This window comes from Grammomys surdaster, unplaced genomic scaffold (assembly GCF_004785775.1).
Source record: "Grammomys surdaster isolate TR1022 unplaced genomic scaffold, NIH_TR_1.0 363, whole genome shotgun sequence".
NCBI lineage: Eukaryota > Metazoa > Chordata > Mammalia > Rodentia > Muridae > Grammomys > Grammomys surdaster.
The window spans coordinates 10,645,812-10,668,590 of record NW_021604782.1 but is presented as its reverse complement, the minus strand read 5'-3'; the positions used below and the strand labels follow the sequence as shown (position 1 = coordinate 10,668,590).

Below are 22,779 nucleotides of genomic sequence, written 5' to 3'. Positions count from 1 at the left end.
ATGCTGATAAATACAAGCTAAAGGTTTTGTTTTGTTTTGTTTTGTTTTGTTTTTTAAAGGAGCAAGTGCCATCTTCTACAATCCCAACACCAAGCGGAACCTCATCTCCCAGGGCATCAGCTGCCCCGCCCTGCCCCACACCCCTTCACCCTCCTCTCTCGTGTTTCTCTGCTGCTACCATTTGTCTGGCTCCTATGGCCTTGAATTAGCCAGCCCTGATCGATATCCTCTTTGTAACCTGGTGTATTCAATCGACAATACTTTGTGGACATCTTGCCCAATCAATAAGTATTGATCTCCAGGACTGCCTTTATTGGCTACATGGCTCCCATGGGACTTGGGAATTTGCTGAGCCAGTTGCCCTCCACCAGGGGACATTCAGATTGTTTTAAGTCACCCCTTCCCTTATTAAAAGATGCTGGAATCCAGACCCTTGCAGGGGCTTTTTGCATATTTGGCACATGATCTAAAAATAAAGTTCTGTGCTCAGGAGCCTGCCTGTGACTTCCTTGGGATAGGTGGGGAAGGGCACGACTATGGAGGCTTCTGCTAACCATGACCCCATCACCCAACCACAACCTGCACTATTGCCACCTCTCTATTTTGCATATCTGACCTTGGAGGGAGGACCCACTTACACTACAGCTCTATTTTCCATTTCTTTGATTTCTAAGAAAATTGATTATTTTTTCTTGTATAATTAACTATAGTTTCTCTTTTGTGAATCTCCTTTTTAAAAAATCACTTAATTATTTGTAGATTCATGATATCAACATTTTGTCACAGGTATTACAGGGAGCTTTGTCTCGGCTGACTTCTTAGTCCCCTTTGCTTTCCTCTCCCAAGATGGAAGCTTTAGGATTTTGAATAGTTAAACAATTTTTGGATATGACTCATGAATACTGAAAAAGTATGTATATTAGTTCCTGTCAAGTTTATTAGAACAACTGTATTAATTATATTATATTATATTATATTATATTATATTATATTACATACCAATCTTATATAACCTTATCTGTTTGCTCCAGCAAAGACTAAAGGCTGTGATAAACCCTTCCATTCCATTACTTTTCTGGATTTGTTTTTTACTTTAGGCACATTATCACTTGGTATATGAAAGCTTGTGGCTCAAAATCTCTACTGCGGGGCTAGGAAGCTTGCCTAGCATGCAGAATGCCCTATATGTCCTCCCCAGTTCTGCATAAACTGCACATAGTGGTGCATACTTATAATCCCAGCAATAAGGAAGCAAGGGGAAGAGGTTCAGTGTGGTCCTCATCTACATATGGAATTCTACGTCATCCTGGGCTATGTGACATGAGACCCTGTCCTAACACACTGCTCCTAAGCAGTTCCTGGACATTAGGACCAAAGGAGCCTGACAGAAACCCAAGATCTGTTCAAACAAAATCTCTATGGGTGTGGTCCATAAATTTATGTTTTAATGAGAACATTCTAATGCATGGGAAAGTTTAAGAAGCATTGCTCAAACATTTAATTAAAAACCGTTTTATTAGTTCGCTTGGCATTAATATTATTAAGTTCCTAGTGATCTGTCAGGTTGTGATTCCTACATGTTTGCATGTGTCTAATGACATGTTCCTACATGATCCTATGCTTTCATTCATTAAGCAAGGATGGCGCTGAAGGAGAGACTGAGCAGAAACTGTCATGTCCTTATCCTCAAAAAGCTGTGTGGAAAGGGAGACAGACGATCAAACCATCACACGACTTCAAAACCACACCGGCGGTATGCACGCACAAGGAAACAGACAGAGCCACAGTAAGCCATGACGGGGCCTTTAATCTCTTTAAGGGAGAAGGGTAAAGTCCCCAAGAAAGACACACAGAAGCAACAAGAAAAGATAAGGGAAGAACTAGGCACAATGTTAGTAAACCATTAGTGACTGGGATTATTTCAAATGAGCTTGACAGCTTCTGTTTTCTCACCGGGGAGATTATATGGCTTGCTTTTATTGCCACAATTGATTTGGTTTTACATGGTGAACATCCCTAATCCCCACACCTGAAATTCTTCAACAAGGTGCCCCAAGTAGGGAACTCCAAGCTCTGATTCTCTGTGTCACACATGATATCATTACAAATACTTAATGAGATCACTTAGAGGTTATCTACACACATCTATGAAAGGTAAGTAAATTCTGCATTTAGACTCGGATCCCATCCTGGAATACTTCATTGTGATATGCAAAAATCCAAAAATCAAAACCTATTATTGGTCTTAAGCATCTTGGCTCCAGGAGCTCAATCTCCACTTTTCCTGTGCTTTATTCTCTGGCATGTCCTCCTGGGCTCTGCCTCTTTGGGGTATGAGCTTTTTGCTTTTCTCTTTCAGCTGTGTTCCATTATTCTTCAATATTCCTTATTATTTTAGACAGCATATAAGATATATTTCTTTAATTGCTAACAGTGGGATAGAAATGCCATTTTTAAAGTCTTTTAGTGATGAGAAAGGGAGTTTAACCTGCTGCTTATTAAACCGAAAAAAAATATTTGTATTTACGTGTCTCTGTATGGATGCCACATTAGAGTGGATGTCCATGGAGACCAGAAGAGGGCATCAGATCCCCTGGAGCAGGCGTTAGAGGTGTATGCTATAAACTGCTGGGTGTGGGTGCTGGGAATTAAACTCCGGTCCTCTAAGAGAGCAGCCTTTAACCACTGCGCCCTCTCTCCAGACCTTTTCCTGAGACATTTTAGCGCATGTAAGAAACTCTCATAGCATAGATCAACCACCAGGCTCTACTCCAGAGATTCTGATGACATAAGTTTGGGCTAGAGTCAAAGAATTTCCATTTTGGATAAACTTTGAGAAGCTGATCCTGCTGGCCTAGGACCACACTCTGAACCCAGTGGGATTAGCCAGTCCTTTGCTGTACTCAGCACTGACACATTACTGAGTTACTCACCAACCCATGCCTCTCTTTTACTTTCGATTCTTATTCTTTTTTAGGGGCAGGGTTTCACATAGCTCAGGCTGGCCCTGAACTCACTACATGGTTGAGTTTGGCATGCAGCACCGTGTCCAATTTATGTGGTGCTACAGATTGAGCCCAGGGAGGGTCTGAACATGCTAGGCAAGCATCCACCTACCAGCTGAGCTACTCTTGGTCCAGTTTAATAACTCACAGCTATATTAGGATAATCTATAGCATATGCACTCAACTTCCGTAATTTGATTTACAATGGTTAAGATTTACTTGTTCATAGTTCACACATCTCCTTACACTGCAGCTTCTTGGGTGCTTACACATGCTCCATTGATCAGTTTGCTGAGTATATATTTTTTTAAAAAAAAAGCTTTTCTGAATCCACTTTTTATTTGCATGTCAATTCCAATTTGCCCAGGTGTAAAATTCTTACAGCTTCTCTCCCTCCAAGCATAGCCACTTCTCGGAACATACAAGATTGCCAAGATGATGTTCTTATTCTCAAGACGTCTGCTTGGAACTCAGGGGTAGATACAACTTGTTTTCTGCATGTAGATGCCTCATTTTCCTTCTTTCTACCTACACTTTTAAAGCCACTAGGATCTACTGATGTCTACTATGATCTACTATGGACACCCATCTGTTGACTCTACCTGACATTAGGACAAGCTTTTCAGACTTACTCCACTAGCTCAGCAACTTTTTCTCCATTGTGATCTTTGATACACTGGTCACACTATCAGTCTCTTTGAGCTAGTTCCCTATTCTCACACATTTCTTATGGCCTTCCATTACCGCTTGTCCTTCATGTTGGTAATTACTTCTGTGCAGAGCAATTCTGTCATTACCATCATGCAGTGTTTCATTCTGCTTTTGTATTCTGTCTTCCCCAAATCGTCTCTCATCTTCTGTTCTGTTCCTTTTTATCTTATCCTGCTGCTTTTCATCATACAACCCCAGGCACCACAGAACCACAGGGTCATGCAACCAGTGAACTGTCCCTCTACCACATGCTGAGGTGCTGGACTCCACCATGATGGCATCTGGAGTTGGGACCTTGAGACATGATTAGGACTCGGTGAGATCGTGAGGGTAGGAACCACAGGACTAGAGTCCTTAGAAGAGACACCAGTCTCAGTCTCCCATCTCCCTTTCCCTGCCACCCATAAGGGGTGACATATGAAGGTCATATGCAAACCGGGAAGACACAACTCACCAGAACCCAACCCCATGGGCATGACAACATTGAGCTTCCAGGGCTGCAGCAGTTACTGATATCCTTTAGGTTGTGTGGTATGTTACAGCAGCAGCCCACATAGGAGATGAGTGGTAATAACTTCCTCTCTCTCTTTTTCCTCCTCCTCCTCTGCTACTTTCTCCTCCCCTCCCCCTCCACACAGGATTCTTGCTTTGTAGTACAAGCTGGCCTTGAACTTGAAATCCTCTTGGCTTAGCACTCAGTACCAGGAATACAAGTAAGTGCTGCCATATCAACCCTATATTAAGTTCTTATATGTGATGTACAGAAATGTTTCTGTCTAAACCTGATGACAGATTCTGTTTAGAGATACACTCTTCCCTGGACTCTCCCTGCACTTTTTATTTTTTTTCTTGTCAAGTGGAATTTTCATTGTTATTGAGTTTTTGTTTCTATTTTTCATGCTGTCTCCCTTATCCAAGCATAAAGATCATGTGAGCCAGCTTCCCTCTCTCAGTAGATGAAAACTGTTCTCCTGTTCACAGCCACAGCAGTCAACACCCGCCTGCAGCTGATGGGGACTGGCACCTAACCAACACTCTTCTTCCAACTACTGTCCTCCTGTTCACCAGGACTTTGCTTCCTCCTCTCCCACTTGCTCAGCTGATGCCACACGGAAAGCAGACTTTCTTCCTCCAGGAACCCTCCTCTTCCCTGGACCTTTGGGGCTTTCCTTAGGGTACCCAGGCTCCATTTGGCCTATGCTCACTTTATTTTTCAGAGGTTCACAGCACAGGCTTTCTCACACAGCATCTTCATCCTCTCCCACACACTCTCACTCTACAGGGAACCTGACATGGCTGCCGCCATCTTGGTTCTGCTGGGGCGACCTGGGAGTGTGCTGACATCCAACCCCAAGTTCCTCAGGGAAATCCCAGCACACTCAGTGGGGAATCCTCCAGATCCTAGAAAGGGCTGCACATCAGGTTATGCACAGAACAAGGTCCATCCTGCTCTGCATCCTTGTTTGTTTGTTTGGTTGGTTGGTTGGTTGGTTGGTTTGGTTTTTAAGACAGGAATTCTCTGTGTAGTCCTGGCTGTCCTGGAACTCTCTCTCTGTAGACTAGGCTGGTCTCAAACTCAGAGATCTACCTGCCTTTTCTTCCTGGAGTTCTGGGATTAAAGGCATGTGCATCCTGCATCTTAATGGACAGTCTGTAGGTCCTACCTAATATGACGAGGACCATGCTAATTTACTGACAATAGTCTCACCCAATCCCTGGGACCATGCTGAAAGGGGAGGGCTGTCATTACTCCACCACAGAGTGGATCAGACAGACTTCAGAAATAGAAGGACACCATGCAGCTTGGTACAGAGTTGGGGTATAGGTTTGGGGCCAGCTCTCAAATTCTTGTCCTGGCTGGCTTCCCAGTAACACCCTCATCTCACAACCTGGATAAGAGGCGGGAACTGGGCTAGACACGTACTGCATATATTCCCTAGCCATGGAGAAGATGTTCTATTTCTTGTCCCTAGTTTCCAGGTGAGCAGAAGCACCCTGGCAGGCGTGAGCACCTATTGTACTTCTACAGCCTCACTCTCAGTGTGGAGATTTCATTGTTTTCCCAACCCACAAGATGATTTTCACATTCCCAAATATCCAATGTTTACTATGTATGTGATAGGCGTTCACGAGCCCCTCTGCAGACACACGTATCCTCCGCAGGCTCCTGAATGAGTCAAGAAGAGCTACCCCTAAGTATGTTGAGACAGCAGGAAAAAAAAAGGGCCTACAGACAGCATCTGGAACCTTCCAAGATCCCAGACAGAGCTCCTGCTACACAGCATCCCCCTATTTTGAGTGTCAGCTCATCAGATTTCCTTATCCCCTCATTCGGTTTTTGTGTGTGTGCTTTTTGCAAATATCCTTGGATCCTGACCGTAACAAACAGCCTAAGTCCATAAAGGTCTCTTCTTGCAGGATAGTAACTGAGGAACAGGAAACATGTGAAAGGAACATGCTGAAACTTCTTGAAGGGATGGATGAAAAAGTCTCTCTCTTTGTGGTCCTACGATACTTGCCTACAATACCATGGGGATCTCTCCCTATCTAGTCTCTTCCTAGCTGCCAGAGTTCCTCTCCATCCTGAACTCAGCTCCATAAAGACCAAGTCTAGACAGTGGATCCTAAAACCCAGAGTCCTCTAAGACATGAACCCACCAGTGTATCTCCTCCCTTTACACACACACACACACCATGCACACTTCTGGAATGTAGGGCTCCATTCCTACCTGTATTTGCCTTGAAAGCTTCTCACTTCTCATTCTGAGTTTCTTTGGCCCCTGAAGTGCTTTGGGTTCTGACTGTCTGCTCACTTGTCTACAATCCCACACCCCTGATCTCCATGTGAATTGCCCAAGTGCAAAGCCATGTCTGTCAACCATAACTGTACAGCCTTCAAGACAAGTTTCCTGAAGACATACAAGTTACAAGTGTGGTTCTTGTCCTTAGGGGATTTATGGAGTAAGTGTCTATGTCCGCATGTAGCTGCCCTACTCAACTCTGTTCACTGAGATGCCCCTCAAATGTCCTCAGTCATCACCCTCTGAGCACCTAGCATGTTCCAGGCACTGTGTTAACATGCAGTCTGCAACCTCATTAGCATCTACCAAGTTAGCCAGGAGTATTTCCCTCAGTGTTACAGGAGGCAGAAGTTCGGAAGACTGACAGGGAACCATAAATGAATTGCCAAAATGAAGACAGCACGAGGCTGTGGGATGGCTACTTTCACTCCTGTGACCTTGACCAAACCCTGTCTGCAGCTCCTTGAAGGCTAACATCCTGAGACTGCCCAGACCAACTGACAGCTGCAAATTTCCAGATACAGCCTTCCTAGATGTGTAGCTCAACCCACCTCCCTCACCCAACCCCTCCAGCCCATGGCCCCAGGGTCCCGCATACTTGGTCCAATTTTCTGGAATGGCTCTGGAGGCTCCTCCTTCACCTCATCAGTGGCCACAACACCTTGGTCAAAGGGGTCTGTGGGAGAACACACGGACTTAAGCATGCTGCTCACCGAAGATGTAAGAACCCAGCTGGAAACAGAGAAAATGAGTGGCCACAGAGACTTACCTGCCCGATTCTCGGGAGCCCCTTCCACACTGAACACTGTACCCAGGCGAGAGGCGACAGCCACAGGAGGAAAAAAAAACAAACAAGAGTTCTGTTAGTCCCTGGCCATTGCTACCTCTGCCAGCCATGCCTAGATTCATGGGGTTGCCTGTGCCACCAGGAGGCCTGACCTGGCCCATGAGGAAACCCAGGAAGGCAGGGCCACAGTAAGGCACATTCCCCCAACCATTACCCACCCTTCCTCCTCACTAGGGGCTCGGAACTCCCCAGCAGGCATGAGGTGAAAGAACAGGAGCAAAGAGGCTCAAAGAGGATGAAGGGAAAAGGGAGGCAAGAGGAGAATGGGGCAGAGGCAGCAGGCCTTACATCACTGCTCAGCGGTGGAGGTGGAGGGCTAGATGGGGAACCTCAAGTCCTTTCTGGGCATAAAACCCTCTTTCTAGGAATCTTAACATTCTACAGATGAATGGCTTGAATTTATTGTTCTGACATCCACCTCTATAATCTAAGATGTCAAAGGACATCATTCATTTTAACAAATTGGTTTAATTTTACTCTAGAGTGCAAACACTCAATATAAAACTGTAAAAAGATCTGACCTGAAGTTTCAACATTCAACACATGTAGAACTATAGAAAAAACCCAGCAGTTTCATATGGATCAGACACAGAAGGGAACATGTAAATGAAGGGACATTCCCTCCCCAGAATCCTGCACAGTAGGTCCCTCTCCCCAGGGTTGTGGCACTATGTAGGGACAGTGATCTGGAAGAAGGGCATTTCTCTGCTGTGACTCCCAGGAGTGAGGGGCCTGACTCACCATCCACTGCGTGGAGATCTCGGTGCTCCTGGAAGCAGCTGTAATATTTGTATTTCTTCCCACAGATGTCACATGTGTACCTGAAATTGTCTGGGGAGAGGGAACAGAAAGTCACTAAGCTGAACAGCCAGGGTGAGGCTGCTGCTCAGTGCACCAGACCCTGGACTCAAGATGGAACCAAGCCAGTCTGGCTCCAACTGGAGGGCCCAACGGAGAACTTGATCCTGATCCACTGAGTCTTGGCACTGCCCACCTCTTCTGAACAGAGGCCGCTGTGGTCCTTCTCACTCCCTGGACCTCTGAGCAGCTCCTCCTCCATGTTTAGCCAGATCTTCCTCTATTCCTCTCTGGATCTCCATTCTGGAGCAGCCTTAGATTGCATTCTGGACTATAAGGCTTGGATTGTGACAACAGGTGTCCTTTGTGGAGATCCAGAACCATAAGACAACTCATATTTTTGATCCCCAAACTGACCCTCAAGCTCTCCCTGTGAGAGCGAAGTTCTCTAGGATCTGGTTCTCAAAAGAATCATCTCAGAAGAGTAACAATTACTGCAGACCCCATGGTGAAGGCCAGATGTAACTGTGAGCAAGGTAGCTGGCCCTGCTTCTTCTCTTGGGTTCTCTCAATCACAGAGGGGAGAAGCAGTCCCCATGAACGTCTGAGCAAACTAAAGAGAAGTGATCTGCCCAAGTCCTACCGTGAGGTGGCCTGGCTTCAGAGATACGCTGATGCCACTTGCAGCTAGTGTAAATACCCTATTGTGACACCTTCTCTTTGGGTACTTCTAACTAGGAGAATGTGGTCAAAGTGATGAGATGTCATTCTGAAGTTAGGTGACAGGCAGCCAGGACACTGGCCTTGCACATGCCACCTGACTTGCACATGCCACCTGTCCCCTGCTTACTCTGTGGTTGGCTGCTATGTTCTCAGTTTAGTCATAGAGAGATACAGGTGGCAAGAAGTTGAGTCTGGCCCTCTGTGAGTGGCTAGTGGGAACTGAGGCTCTTAGACCAATAGTTTGGGAGGGACAGGGTCCTACAACCCTCACCTCCTCACCCAAGCAAACCTAAAAGAAACCCCTACAAGCTGAGCCCTGGGATGAGACCTCAGCTCTAGCCAATCCTACCTGTAGTCCTGTGGGAGTCCCCAAGCCAGAGGACTCTGAAAAACCAAACTCAAATTCCTAACCATAGAAACTAGGAGAAAACCAGGGTTGGTTGCTTTGAGTTTTATAGACTTGTACTACACAGTAAAACAGCTAACACTGGTCTAAGTTTGCCTGTTCTGTAGGCCTCCCGCAGTGAAGTCAGCAGCATCCAGGCCTACACCTTTCCTTCCAGGCAGGGCATATCCTCTTCCATTTGAACTATCTCAGACCCAATGTATGTGAGTGACCTGTGGACAGCCTATGAATCCTATCTCCCTAGGGTCCCTAGGCAGCATGCAAAGGTACAGCAGCTTGTTCAAAGCTGTACAGAAGGAAGAAAAAGAGAGCTAGGGACCAACTACTCACTTAACCTCAAGCCAAAGCAAGTCAGGGTACATGGCCTTTCTCTGCTGACATAAACCACGCTGAGGTGCTTTGTTCTGGACCCACTCCCTGCTCCTCAGCATCCAGTAGAAGAGCCAATGAAATACTCCATGCCAAGGTTGTACCACCCTGGGTGGGATGGGAAGGTTCCTTACCCCCCTCTCAGCTGAACTTAGAGACATGAAAAACACTAGCTATCTTTCTTCCCACTTCTGCCCTCATCTCATTCCTGAAACTGGTGTACTATGAGGGTGTCTTAGCGGATGCCAAGACTGCAGAGATGAGCTGTCACTACCTGAGGAGCCCACAGCTTAAACACTTGTAGATATTCACAGGATCTGAGTACCAGGGTCTTCCAAGGGAGAGCTAGTCTCTGCTTTCCCTCCATTTTCCCTAATTTCTGAAGTGGGGTCACAGATCAGGTGACCCCAGGTCCTCTCTAAGGCTCTTACTTCAACACTACCTCTTTCTCCAAGGCAAGCAAGGCAGCTCAGGAAAAAACCTTCTCATGCTGTCCCACAATCCACAGCTTCTCCCATAATTCCATCTTCTTCTCTGAATACCAACAGGGAAAGCTACCTAGGTGCTAACTCCAGATGAGGCTTCATCCTGACATTCCTCTCTCGGATTCCCCAGGGTTGCTGGCCCTCTGCAACTGCTCACTCTGCTTGTTTCTATTTCTGCCCACAGCCTCTCCTGTCGGCAGGCCTGCTCCTCTCCCCACAGGCCACATTTCCCAGCTCCAGTAAAACTTAGGGACACCCTTCCTTCAGTTTCCTGTCACTGAAAACCACCCCCATCTGCCCTATTGAATCCACACCGTTTTCTCATAGTCCAGAATTTTAATGCAACAGTTGAATAGTGGCAGTTATTCCCAAAGGAAATGTTTTCACAAACATGTTTTTGCACGAGAGCTTGGCATCCCAGGAATGCCACCATGGACCTGTTACAGGAGGCAGACTCTAGGATGAGTCACCTAAGCCCAAATCACACTCTACTTTTAACAAAAATATGACTGACTTTGGACTCACTCCCTAATACCTCTGTGAGACGGGAATAACGGCTCTTTATAATGAAGAAAGGAACAACATCCAGCTGTAAGGCATTTTCTTAATTTCTGATTGATCAGTGATTGAGGGCTCAGCCCACAGTGAGTGGTACCATCCCTGGGCTGGTGGTCCTGGGTTCTATAAGAAAGCAGGCTGGGTAAGCCAAGAAAGAAGCAAGCCAGTAGGCAGTCCTCTCACTCGATGGCCTCTGCATCAGCTCCTGCCTCCAGGTTCTTGCCCTGTTTGAGTTCCTGTTTGGACTTTCTTCAGTGATGAACAATACTGTGGAAGTGTAAGCCAAATACATCTCTTTTCTCCCCAGGTTGTTTTTGGTTGTGGTGTTTCATCATGGCAATAGTAACCCTAAGTAAGACAGAACACAATGGCCACCAACTGACTAATAGGGTAAATGTCATCTGGCAGGGTGTTCCAGAGAAGACCTAGGAGATGAATATGGAAGCTGGGTATGGGGTGGGGGACTGGTCTTTGATCCTCTCATAGTGAGAGATGGGTGAGCGGGTGGGTGTGTTTCTATGTCTGTGTTTAACTGGGCTGTCTCCCTGCTAAATGCACAGCAGGTTCTTAGACTAGGAAGCATAAGGAGTGTTGAGCCAGGCTAGCCTCTGGTGCTAACAAGCCGAATGACGTCCACTCCCTGGGACCCAGGTCTCCTTGTACAAAGTGGCAGTCTGGAGTTGACAGGAGCCTTTCAGCTCCAAGGCCCTACAGCTCTGTGCCAAGGGTGACCTGTAAGTTCACTAGACACAGAGCGCTGCTGCAGGTCTGACCTAGGGTAAGACATAGAACAGAGAAGACAGCACTCTGGCTATGTGGAAAATGGCCCATAAAGAGGAAGGAAACAAACAAGGAAAGCCCAACAATGCTTTTACCACAGCACCGACACCAGCGAGCCCATACAGTGGAAACCAGATGCAGCACGACAGCCCATTGACAGGCTTCCAGGGAGGCCAGGGACCAAGAATAGTCAAGGAAGGAAGGATAAATAGGGAAGGTCTTTAAATGTGTGGCTGACCACAGGCAGACCACAGGGGCCAGAAAAGAAGGGAGGAGTTATTGAAGCAGATAGAGACAGGGCTGGGCTGTGGCAGAGACGGCTGCCATGCCTCCCAGCCATAGTATATGCCAGGTGTGTAGCCAAGCTGAACACAGGCTCTGTAGCAGCTTTGCTTACCTCTCAGAGTGAGTGGCTCAAGAATAATGTTCTCAGGGCTTGGCCTCAGGTATAGAGTTCTTCTTCAGTTCAGGCTACCTTATACATGACCTACTGTGTTTTGGGTACCATTTATTATCTTTGAGCATTATATAATGGTGCAACAAAATAATGAACAGGATCACAACCTGGTTCCTGGGGCCAGATCCTGTCACCATCTTTACTGGGAATCTAGCCTCGTGTCCCCTTGGTGTTTCCAGTACACATGAGGGGTTGGGGATGGAGATGCCATGCCCCTGAGTACAACCTCCTCACCATCTCATCCTCCACAGAAAACATTCCTTGGCCCCCAGGGAACAAAGTGTTTATGGCTTAAGCAAGCAGCTTGGTCTTTCCACCCACAAAAAGCACTGTAGAACTTGGCTCAAGAAGCAGAAACCAAGCCTGGTGGTGGTGGCACACACCTTTAATCCCAGCACTTGGGAGGCAGAGGCAGGCGGATTTCTGAGTTCAAGAATTTGAGGCTAGCCTGGTCTACAGAGTGAGTTCCAGGACAGCCAGGGCTACACAGAGAAACCCTGTCTCCAAAAAAAATAAAAAAAAAAAAAAAAAAAAAAAAAAACCAAAAAAAAAAAAAAAGAAAGAAAGAAAAAAGCAGAAAGCAGACCCTTTCAAGGGTGCCCAATCTTCTGACTTGCATTAAACACTCCATGCGTGTGCTTTCTGACGGTCTTAGCAGTGAGCTCCTCTGTGCCTGGCTTCATTCATTAAGGTCGAGAGCTTGGTGCACACACCCATGGGTAGCTAGGCTGCATCCACCCTTACTTCTGCATGCAGTCCTTTAGATGACTGGTCTTAACTCAGTCACTCCTAACACTGAGCATGGTGGGGAGGGACTTCTGCTTTAGAGTTGTCAGGGACAACACTCTAAGAATATTCTAGTTTGCATCTTTTGATGGACCTACAGATATACCTAGCTGTGATAGCCACTAAGGGTAGAACTCTTGAAGCTCATGTTGTCCACAGGGAGGGTGAAAGAGTAGAGGTTTGACCTCAGAGTGTACCCCGAGGGCTGTCTGCTTATTATCCCATGAGGTTGGAGTTGGAAGGAGGGCAAGCAGGACTTGTGGGCATCTATCACAGGGCTCCAGCATCTAGAACCCTACCTAAAACAAAGCACCAAGGAGCAACTGTCCCAGAGGCTGAGGATCCTCTGAGAGAGCTGTTCCTCAGCACGGGCTACAGAACCCTAAGCCCATAAGCCAGGGTCCAAAGTACACTGAAGGCTCCTTCTGGAGATGTATGGGACACCCGTAGTAAAGCTGTCAATTATGTTCATGTGGGAACAACTCAAGGTTTCCCAGAGTACTTAGCCCGAGAACCCTTTTTTGAGATACCCCTCCTCAGAATGTGCATGCTATGGAACCCACTTTGAGAAGGCCTGCTCTTATTTAATAAGGCCCTCTGGCCTCCAGCAACATGTTTCTCAAAGGCTGTCCTGGGAAGGAAGGAAGAGCTACTTCTCATGCCCAGTGCTTGGTCCCCACCAACCCAAGATGTGGGAAAAGTACTTACTGCTCTGGGAGGCTCCCTCCCCTGAGGTGGCTTCAGTATCTGTGAGAAAAAGAAAGACAGAAATAGGAAGGAGAGAGTCCGTAAGCAAGAATGATGGCAGGGGCAGGGCTGGGCCAAGGGAGAGATGGCGTGCATGGGGGCAGCTATGGGAGTCTGGGAGTGCTGTCCACCCATGGACACTCTCATTTCTGCCCTGAGGCTCAACGTCAGCAAGGCCTGCACCTGGGTCTCTCTTCCCTGCCACCTGGCTCAGGAGGGGCAAGTGCCAGTCCATTTGTCCCCTGACTTTCAGAATGGGAAACAGCTTCCGGCTTCTCTCTTGAGTTGTCAGGAGGAACAACAGAGGATGTCAGCACATGGCCTTGTGGGGGAGGGGAGGTGATAACAGAATAAGACTGAGTATCCCTAAGGTCCTCAGAGGACAAACCAGGGCCCTAACCCCTGAACTCCCATCATTCTTCCCACAACAAGGAAGCTTCTTCCTTCCTCCATGGCCCTCCCTCCTATGGTTGAAGGAGAATGAACTGTCGGGCCCCTAGGGATACCAAGCAGAGCACAGGACAGTCAGATGCCACTCACCTCGGTGCGCCCGCACGTGCGTCTGGAAGCAGTTGTAGTACTTGTACTTCTTGCCGCAGATCCCGCATTCATAGGACCCTGAAAAACAGCAGAGGAAGGGCCCATCAGCTACCTTGTTTCCACAAGGCCCAGGACCCACAGTGCCACTGGGCAGGGATCGAGCCTTGGTAGACAAAAGGGCATCAAGGCCCAACAGAGACAGCACTGAACTGGAGTCAATGAGGCCTACTTCACAGCCACCTGCAACCATCTCTGTGTCTTGGCTTCCAAATCTGTAAGATAAAGGTGACAGACTTGACTGTGTCCTGAACACACTGAGAGGAAAAAGGAGAGGGACCCAGAGTGCTCTGGGATGAGCCACCACACCATAAGGATGTCACTCAGGCTGACCTGCTCCCAGCAGGGGGCAGAGAGGAAGACCATGGGCTTCACATGAGGCCACAGGGGTTCCAGTCCCTGTTCTGCACCTGCCAGCAGTCTGACCCTGGGAACTTCTCCAGACCTCATAGGATCTGGTCTGTTCACCTCCCTTCAGCTGGTTCTTCACTTCCTCTAGCAAGTGTCCAGTCCCATGACAGACGAGCTCACCAAGAAGAGCAGTCCCCACCTGCTGAGGAACCATGGTGCTCTCAGACACAGAGAACAGCCTCACAGCACACACACGCACCTGACTTCAGCCTCTTGGAGCCTTTTCCAGGTGCAGAGAATTAAAACGGCTGACCCTAAGGGGACCCAAAAATGACCTACCATATAGGGTGTAGCAGGATATTTATTCTGCTACATTGTATTCACAGTGGAGCTCTGTAATTAGGCAGTAAAAGAGGGGGTAGAGCTGGGAGGAGAAGAGAGGAAGGAGAGGGGAGAAAGAGAGGAAGGGGAGGGGAAGAAGGAGGCCATCAGCCATGGAGAACCACGGATGGGTCGAAAGCTGTCCTGGGGAGCAACTTCTATCAAAAGGTTAGATACTGGGTAACAACTCTAATTGCGTGGGCATCTTGTTGATTAAGCATTTCTAAATATGTAAATCCTTTAGATAATCATTAAGCTTTAAGAGTCTCATTTCTACCGGGTACTGAGAGGATGGCAGATAGTGTCTGGGGTTCAGCCAAGCTTTGTGGTTACAGCCTGGTGAACTGGCAGAGCCACCCCACACACTGGCATCTTGTGGGTCTAGTTGTAGCATGCTTGGGCTCTAGCCACTTCTAGCTGTGGTGCACATGGCTTCTGGCAGCTTCTAGTGTGGAACATGGCAGCCAGAGCTAAGAGCCGCCTCGCTGAATAGATAGCTGACCTGTGCCAAGGCTTTTCTAGATATCACCCCTACAGTAGGGCCTGAAACAAAGTACATGGCAGGGAGGCTGGATTCTGCCGACAGGACCTAACCTGGCAAGGGGCCACAGGTAAAGTGCCTGTTCATTGCTACTGAGCAAAGCCTTCCTGTGGGCTTGAGGCTAATTGGACCCAGCTTCCACCTTCCTGAACAGACAGACCAGGAAGAATGTGCAAGAAGTCTTTGTCCCAGAACAGGTAATATACAAGCTGCTGGGTCTGGGGATCCAGGCGTGTGCCTTTCCAGGAAACTCCTAACACCCTGCAGTCAAGGTGGAAAACATCACTTCTTCTTTAGTGCAGGTCCAGAGAAGGAGCTTGGCTCTGCCATTCATAGTCCATACCTAAGTGTCTTCTCTAGAGAAGGCAATGGGCTAACGAGAAGGCTGAAAGAGGAGCATGTTCTCTGTAGACACATGGGGAGTGATCATGATTACTAACGGCCACTCTTTGTTGCTGTGCCTAGAAGCAGAGACTCTTCTGTCAGGCAGCCTCGAAGAGTCTGGATGCCAACCTTGCTCCTCCACTTGAACTCACTTTTACCTGTCTAAGTGTTGGATTCCTCATCTGCCACCAGGACTGTGGCTCCTGCCTCTTACAGCGATAGCAAGACACAGACAGAACACATGAGCGACTGGCATAAAGGAAGTACTAGGGGACAGTGGCCCGTGTCTGTGTTACTGTGAGAGACTCCGGGGCCACTGCCATCCTATTGCCACACAGCACTCAGAAGCTGGCCTTTGAGGGGTTTCTGCATACATCATCCCTGCCACTTGGGGAAGGACACAAGCCCACAGCGATATCACACGTGCATTACTGTGCATTCAGCCCTGTGGCTGGCACAGAGCGAGGACTCGGTATTTCATGGTGGCTCGCTGCTGTACTCATCAATCACCAAGTGATAACTTCCTGACTTTCTTCTTGGTGCCTCCACCTACTCTAACAGCTTCTGCCAGTTTCTTTCCACCACCATGGATTTATTGAGCATTCACAATGGCCAGGCACCGAGGCTCGGCAGCGAGATAGATGTGATCCCTGCCCTCCATCTAATGGGGGGCGGAAGGGTCAGCAGGCCTGGAGAAAACTTGGTGATGGTGTTGTGACAGTCAGAGTAGGACCTGGAGGCTTGAGGTGAGACCCTGCCCAGCTGTAGTGAGGAGTGCAGTCTACAGTGTCAATGCTACTTATAATGAGTGGCTTTAAGGCAATCAATCCATCTCCTCTGCTTATGGAGAGCCGAGGCTGCATGCTGCCTTGGCCTCTGACCATTTCTCTACCCCTTCGGGAGTGAGGATGGACACCATATGCTGGCAGGAGGGGTTCCCAAGCTCACCCTTCCATCACCCTTGGTCCCTGTGGTCCCTGTGTGTGGCAATCCCTGTGCATGGAAGATGCTAAATGGCTGAGAGTGGTGGCCTCACTGAGCAGTAAGGGCAACCAATCTGGGTCCAAATGTTAGCTCACTGACCACAGGTCAGGAAAGGCCCCAGGGAGTTCCAGGACTCCTCTCTGTGAAACAATAGCCATTGAGAGTCCTTAACATGAGGCCTGGTACTCAGCGGCCACTCACTAAGTAAGAGCTGTGGTGACCACCAGCTTTTCAAAGTGCTTTCTTCAGAACCAAAGTACCAGAATGCCCAGGAGGAGGAGGTTCACAGCCAACAGTGATGGAGAAAATACTTAATCCCTGGCCTTGTCCTGGTGAGACACAAGGCATAAAGCTGCTTCAGGCTGTAAGTCCTGCAGGGATGGATTGAGGTCCCAAACACAAGTGGCTGTAGGATGCTCCTTCTTCCATGTCTGTGATCCAGAGGAAGTACTGTTCAAATGGTTCAGAGAGACTAGACCACCAGATGTCCAGAGGTCCTGTCATCCCTGAGGGTAGACTCAGATCTGCTCACAATGGCTGGATGGAATGTGGGAGAGGGTGGCCCCTCAGGCCCTGAGGTACTAGCAGAGTTTGCTCACTCAGGGTATACAGCTGGCAGCCATGGCCAGTTGTGCCCACCCTCCATGCTAACCCAAATCAGGCCACATCCCTCAGCCATCACATACCAGATGCATATCTCAAAGCTTGGTCAAAAATCCAGGTCCCTGAATACCGACTCCGAACAGATCCGCTGTGGGGGCTGCCGTCCGGAGTTTTTCCATCTGAATTACGTAAGAAATCAGAAAGAGCCCTTAATGTTGGAGAATGCCTTATTATTTAGCTTAGGGTCAAGGCCAGCAGAGGAAGAGGGTAGCCAGGCACCTGGGCTATCAGGGCCTCAGTCCTCTTAGCTGACATTAACAAGAGTAGGTAGGGACATGTGGCAACCTCCTCAACTTGATAACTTTTGCTCGCAGCTAAGTGATATGATACATGCTTGTAATCCCAAAACTCAGGAGGCTGAGGTGGGAGGATGGCAGGTTCAAGGCTAGCCTGCTACACTACATACTGAGTTTTAGGCCAACTGAGCTACAGAGCTAGACTCTTTCTCAAAACCAATAAACAGGGCTCGGGAGATAGCTCGACTGGTATGGTACTATCCTTGCAAGCAAGCATGAAGATCTGAATTTGATTCCCAGAAATCATGTAAAAGACACTGGTCGTGAGACACACACTTATAATCCTAGCACTGCAGAGGTAAGGATAGATAGATCCCTGGTGCTGGCTGGTCAGCCAGGTTATTATACTTGGTAAGTTCTGGTCCAACAAGAGACCCTGCCTGGATCCAAAAAAGGAGGGTGGTGGTACCTGAGGAAAAATACCTGAGTACCTGAGGTTGTATACTATGGCCTCTACACACACACACACACACACACACACACACACACGCACACACACACATCCAACAGAGCTGTAAATGAAGAAACCATTAAAATATATACCCTCATCTGGTTTTTGGCATACACCTTGGAAGGAGTCAAAGAATCAAGTGACACCATGAAGCAAACCCACTGGTCTCTGGCTTCCTGTTCACACACCCCAGCCCTCTAAGCCCTTTCCCTACAAACACTGGAAATCATCATGAAATGAAGGCCAGGCCCTGTCTCATTATACTCGTAAGAAATCCTCATTCACAGATCCACGAGCCAATTGAGAAAGAAAGAAAGCTATATCTGTTTCACCAAGAAGTGTGTTTTTGATATTTTTTTTTACACTTACTATTTATCTAAATTTGTTCTTGACAAATTGCAGGCTAATCACAACTCAATCTGGGGGAAAAATTAAGAGGTTTTAAAATGCAGTGCTTTATGATCCCAGGAAAAAATTTTCCCCCAGAAATTTCTATTTCAATTTATGTACCTCTTGTTGTGGCAGATGAGTGTGAAACAGTGATCAATAAAAGACTTTCAAGCATAAAAAATATATTACATTAGGAAAAAACCCTGTGGGGGAAGTGGGCTAGAAATGGGAGTTCAAGGAGAGGAGAAAAGGAAGATATAAAATCTCTGTCTGCTAAAGATGGGCTTGTTCAGACGTTTCTTTAAAGTGACAATGGGCGGGCCCTAAAAAAGCAGTGGCATTGTGATTATTTGCAAAATGCCACCTTTAAAAAGCAATACACTATCCTAGGAATTATAACATTCACAATTGGTGGAAAATGAAAAGACATTCTTTCAGGAGGCCTAAACAGAGGGTGTTTGATGCCCTGGCCTGTGAGATTACTCACATCACCGCAGTCATCCTGGAGGTGTCAATGCTGGTGCCAGAGCCTCGCTGTGTGTTAGTCCACCTCTAAAGCTGTTCTCACAACATTGCTTCTTTCCTGTCCTAATGACCCAGCATACATATTCCACTGAGCACTCCAGACGCAGAGGGGGAGACTAGAGCTCTTCTAATGTACAGCCTGGAATCCCTTTCCAACAGGGATTCTCCACCCACACCCCTTCCTGGTTTACCCCAGATGGAGAGTCAACAGCAGAGAAAACTGGGTCTGGAGGGCAGCCAGCACTGCTCCTTCCCTCGTGGCTGCAGCAAAGACTAAGTGTTGGTTCTGGCATGCTCAGGCACCTAGATCTGCCAATAGCCTATTGAGATAGAAAACTCACTATCAGTTGGCATTCCCGAGTAAGACCTGGCATCTCTCCTCCTGGATTTGTCAAGGACCGAAGCCCACGTGGCTGTGTCTGAGTTCCCATGGAACTCATCACTCCATCTAGAGCTACAGCCCTGTGGCTTCCACATGGCTGGGGTTCCCTATTCCTCCTCCACACCCCATCCCAGGATGGCTCTGTGCATGCAGTATGCCTATTCACTGCCCAGGACTCCTCCCTGCAGAATCCCGTTTGACCCTTGATTCTTGTAGCTGGGGCAGCCGCCATCCTTGTCCACCTCCAGGATCAGAGACTCATTCTCTCACAGGGTTTATTTGGTTATCAAATAACACCTGTCACAAATGACTTCCTAGTGGCCACACCATACTGGTTGTGTCTCCTGGAATATGTGTGTTTGGTGTCCCAAAATACTGTAGGTAGTGAGTATCTAGCCTCCATCACCCTGCTCCCTGTCCCCTATAAACCCATTTGCTTCTCCAGGAAACAATCCTTCGCTTGCCCATGTGCCCCTCTCTTTACTGTGTTAACACCTGGAAATGACCTGGCTGGCTTAGTATTCACTAGAAGCAGAGTCTGTCTCCATGAACATGAGACACCCGAGCCCTGGTTGGCTCCACAGCATAGAGAAGAGTACACCATGATGGTAAATTTTGAAAACCAGAATGAGTGCCTGTCATCATTATCTCTTGGGACCAGACAATGGTCTATGACAATGTCCTGATCTCCATCTCTAGCACAATGACAGCAATAGGTCCCACTTCCAATTTTCTGATTCCGGCTGACTGGCAGTGTACTATATTGAGAATTTTGTAGTGTACAGGGATCAGTTAATGATGCTAACTGCGAACCTGGAATTGGGAGTGGCAACAGTGGTGCTTGCATGTGTCATTCTTCAAAAAGGAGTTAAAATCTTACGTGTTCCACACCCTCCCCAGGCTGTGGGGAGAACTGTACCTATGCATGTCAGATGGGCAAGGCATCTGTTAACATATCCACTCACTTCTGGTTTGCTCTAACAACACTGTCAGGCTCAATATCATCTCTACTCTTGTTAAGAAAAAAAATATGAACCCTGGGTCTGGCCCTTAAATCCCAAGCTGACTGTAACTGCATTAACATGCTAAGAGCAAGACATGTCCTTCTCAGCCCAGACCCTCTCTAGGCAGCAGCCAGCCTTCTGGGCACCAACAGCCACAGCAGGATTCTCCCAGTCAATGTCATCCATGTACCCATGACCCTGGTTCCTCCAAAGGAAATGTTTTGAATAATGTTTGTGTCCCTGGGAAAACTGTTGATGGCTTATATCCAGTGAGGACTTGGGTAGGCTTTATTGCCCAGAGCCGTGTGACTGAACAGGGGCACTATTCTATTCAGTAACAGAGCCTACTTCTGAGCTCAGAGTGTTCTGGGTGAGCAAGTGACTGGCCACCAAGTGACTCAGGGCCATGAACTAAACACACTCAGATACCAGGGCAAGAAGGTATACACGCCAGCACTTCACTTATGCTCAAAAGCAGGGATAAGGCAGATGCTATCAGGAGGGCAGGCGCTTAGCAGGAATCATATGCCGCCAGTGTGCTGTGTGGTCGAGAACTCTCCTGCTTCCCACAAGATCTGCCTCCCTATAAAATGATGGGGTCAGGTCCAGCGAGAGCATGCAGACCCCACTGTCCACATCTACACCCAGCACAGACTCTAAGAGTCAACCATTCTCTCTTTGCAATCCTCAACACTGAACTCTCCACAGCCACAGCCACAGATGAGACCAGGACTTGGGCTTCAGGCAAAATCCATTTGCCAGCAAGAGATGAGCTTGTTTCTCTTCCTACAGATAGCCCCTGGGTTCTTTCCATGGCTTCCTTGGTTGGCAACCAGGTCAGGGCAGCTTCCTCTTAGCCTGACTCTGTGCACAAACCACATAACAAGAAGGACCTCCCATGGGGACAGGAGAGGAGCCACATGGTCCTATGTGGCACAGCTTTCCAGATGGTGGATTTCTTGGGGTCATATCTGGGTATGCTATAGTCTCTTCTACCAAGAGAAGGTTACAAGAAATTACCCCAAGACACTCAAGACTTGAGTTGTAGGGAGGTCAACCTAGAAGGGAATGGGAACTCATCTGGTGTTGATTTTCTTTCTCATCCCCATCCCGGGTCCATATCACATTGGCTTATTTTTTAGACTAGGGAGAAAAGCAGGTACTTCTCATGACCAACACTCAGACTGTCCTACCTTGATAGTTTGCTCATCTGTCACCAGGCATAGTACCAGGTACTTAGCGAACCTCCTCCCATGTCCTCACATAACACAGGAATCTGTATGGTGGGCAGTGTGGCACACAGGGGCCTCATACCATGAGAAGGAAGAGGTATAGCTTCCATTTAGATGGCAGACCAAACTCTTTACATGGCTGCCGTCATCTGAGGGGGCTAAGAAGTACCCACATCCTATGGACCAAAGTCTTGGCTGATGAGCAGTGACCGAGTGGGAAATGAGCATTTCTGGCTGGCAGAAAGCACATGCATGCCAAGGGCCCAGGGCCTTTATTGTGTGGGCCACCGGTTCAGGGAAGGCTCTCCACAGTTCCCTGGCCTGCCTGCTAGAGGACTCCCTGACCAGATCTGCAGTCAGCTACCCTCCGTAGGACATCTGGAGGAAGGCAGCAATGGCTGCTGGGCTTAAAGAGGATTAGTAGCATGAGAATAAAGGCATGCCCTCTTCTTCATTCATAGATCCTGGAGGAAGCTTGGTCTTTGGCTTTGGGGTGTGAATGCTGAGGGGCAGAGGTTAGGCAAGGCTCCCCACAAAACATCTTTTGTCCAACTGTCGTTCATGCTGCCCGTAGGATGTGGGTACTTCTTAGCCCCCTCAGATGAGGGGCAGCCATAGGAATAGTTTGGTCTGACATCTATATGGACACTACACCTCTTCCTTCTGGCTCTAGCAGTCAATGGCCTGCTTGACTTGGCAGGGCTTGCTATCCTCTGCCATCTGGCCATCTGTGAAAACGGCTACCTTGTGCTAGAGTCTAGAGACGAGTAGAGCCCTGTGTGAGCTACAGTGGACAGTGTCAAGAAGAAATAAATTTTTAGGGTTCTGAGTTACCAAGACCCACTACTCTTGAGACCATTCATTACTGCAGCATCACCTAGCCCCATCCTGACATCCAGCCATAGTACCACAACCAACATAGCTTCCCAAAAGCCAGCATCTTGCTAGGCACTGTGGAGTAAGAGTGGGGAGCAGAAGTCAGGCAGGTCCTGGAGATCCAAACTCGGCAGGGAACAGGCATAGTCCATGTTGACTCCTCTGTCCAGAGGAGATCAGAAAGAAGGAGATGGCTCCTGTCCTTGAAGGAGAAGCTGAACTTGGGAAACAGGTAGAGGTATTATTCCG

At 47.9% G+C, this 22,779-nt stretch overlaps 1 protein-coding gene across 1 annotated transcript in view; it reads right to left on the bottom strand.

The window, feature by feature from the left end:
* Znf618 (zinc finger protein 618) overlaps window positions 1-22,779 on the bottom strand; it is a 71,563-nt gene that overhangs the window by 29,673 nt on the left and 19,111 nt on the right. Inside the window, exons 3-8 of the mRNA XM_028779912.1 lie at window positions 17,398-17,493; window positions 14,014-14,091; window positions 13,435-13,473; window positions 8,106-8,195; window positions 7,287-7,322; window positions 7,116-7,193 (exon numbers count right to left, since the gene is read on the bottom strand). Of these exons, the coding sequence (XP_028635745.1) occupies window positions 7,116-7,193; window positions 7,287-7,322; window positions 8,106-8,195; window positions 13,435-13,473; window positions 14,014-14,091; window positions 17,398-17,493 (417 nt within the window). The remainder of the gene's footprint in view (window positions 1-7,115; window positions 7,194-7,286; window positions 7,323-8,105; window positions 8,196-13,434; window positions 13,474-14,013; window positions 14,092-17,397; window positions 17,494-22,779) is intronic.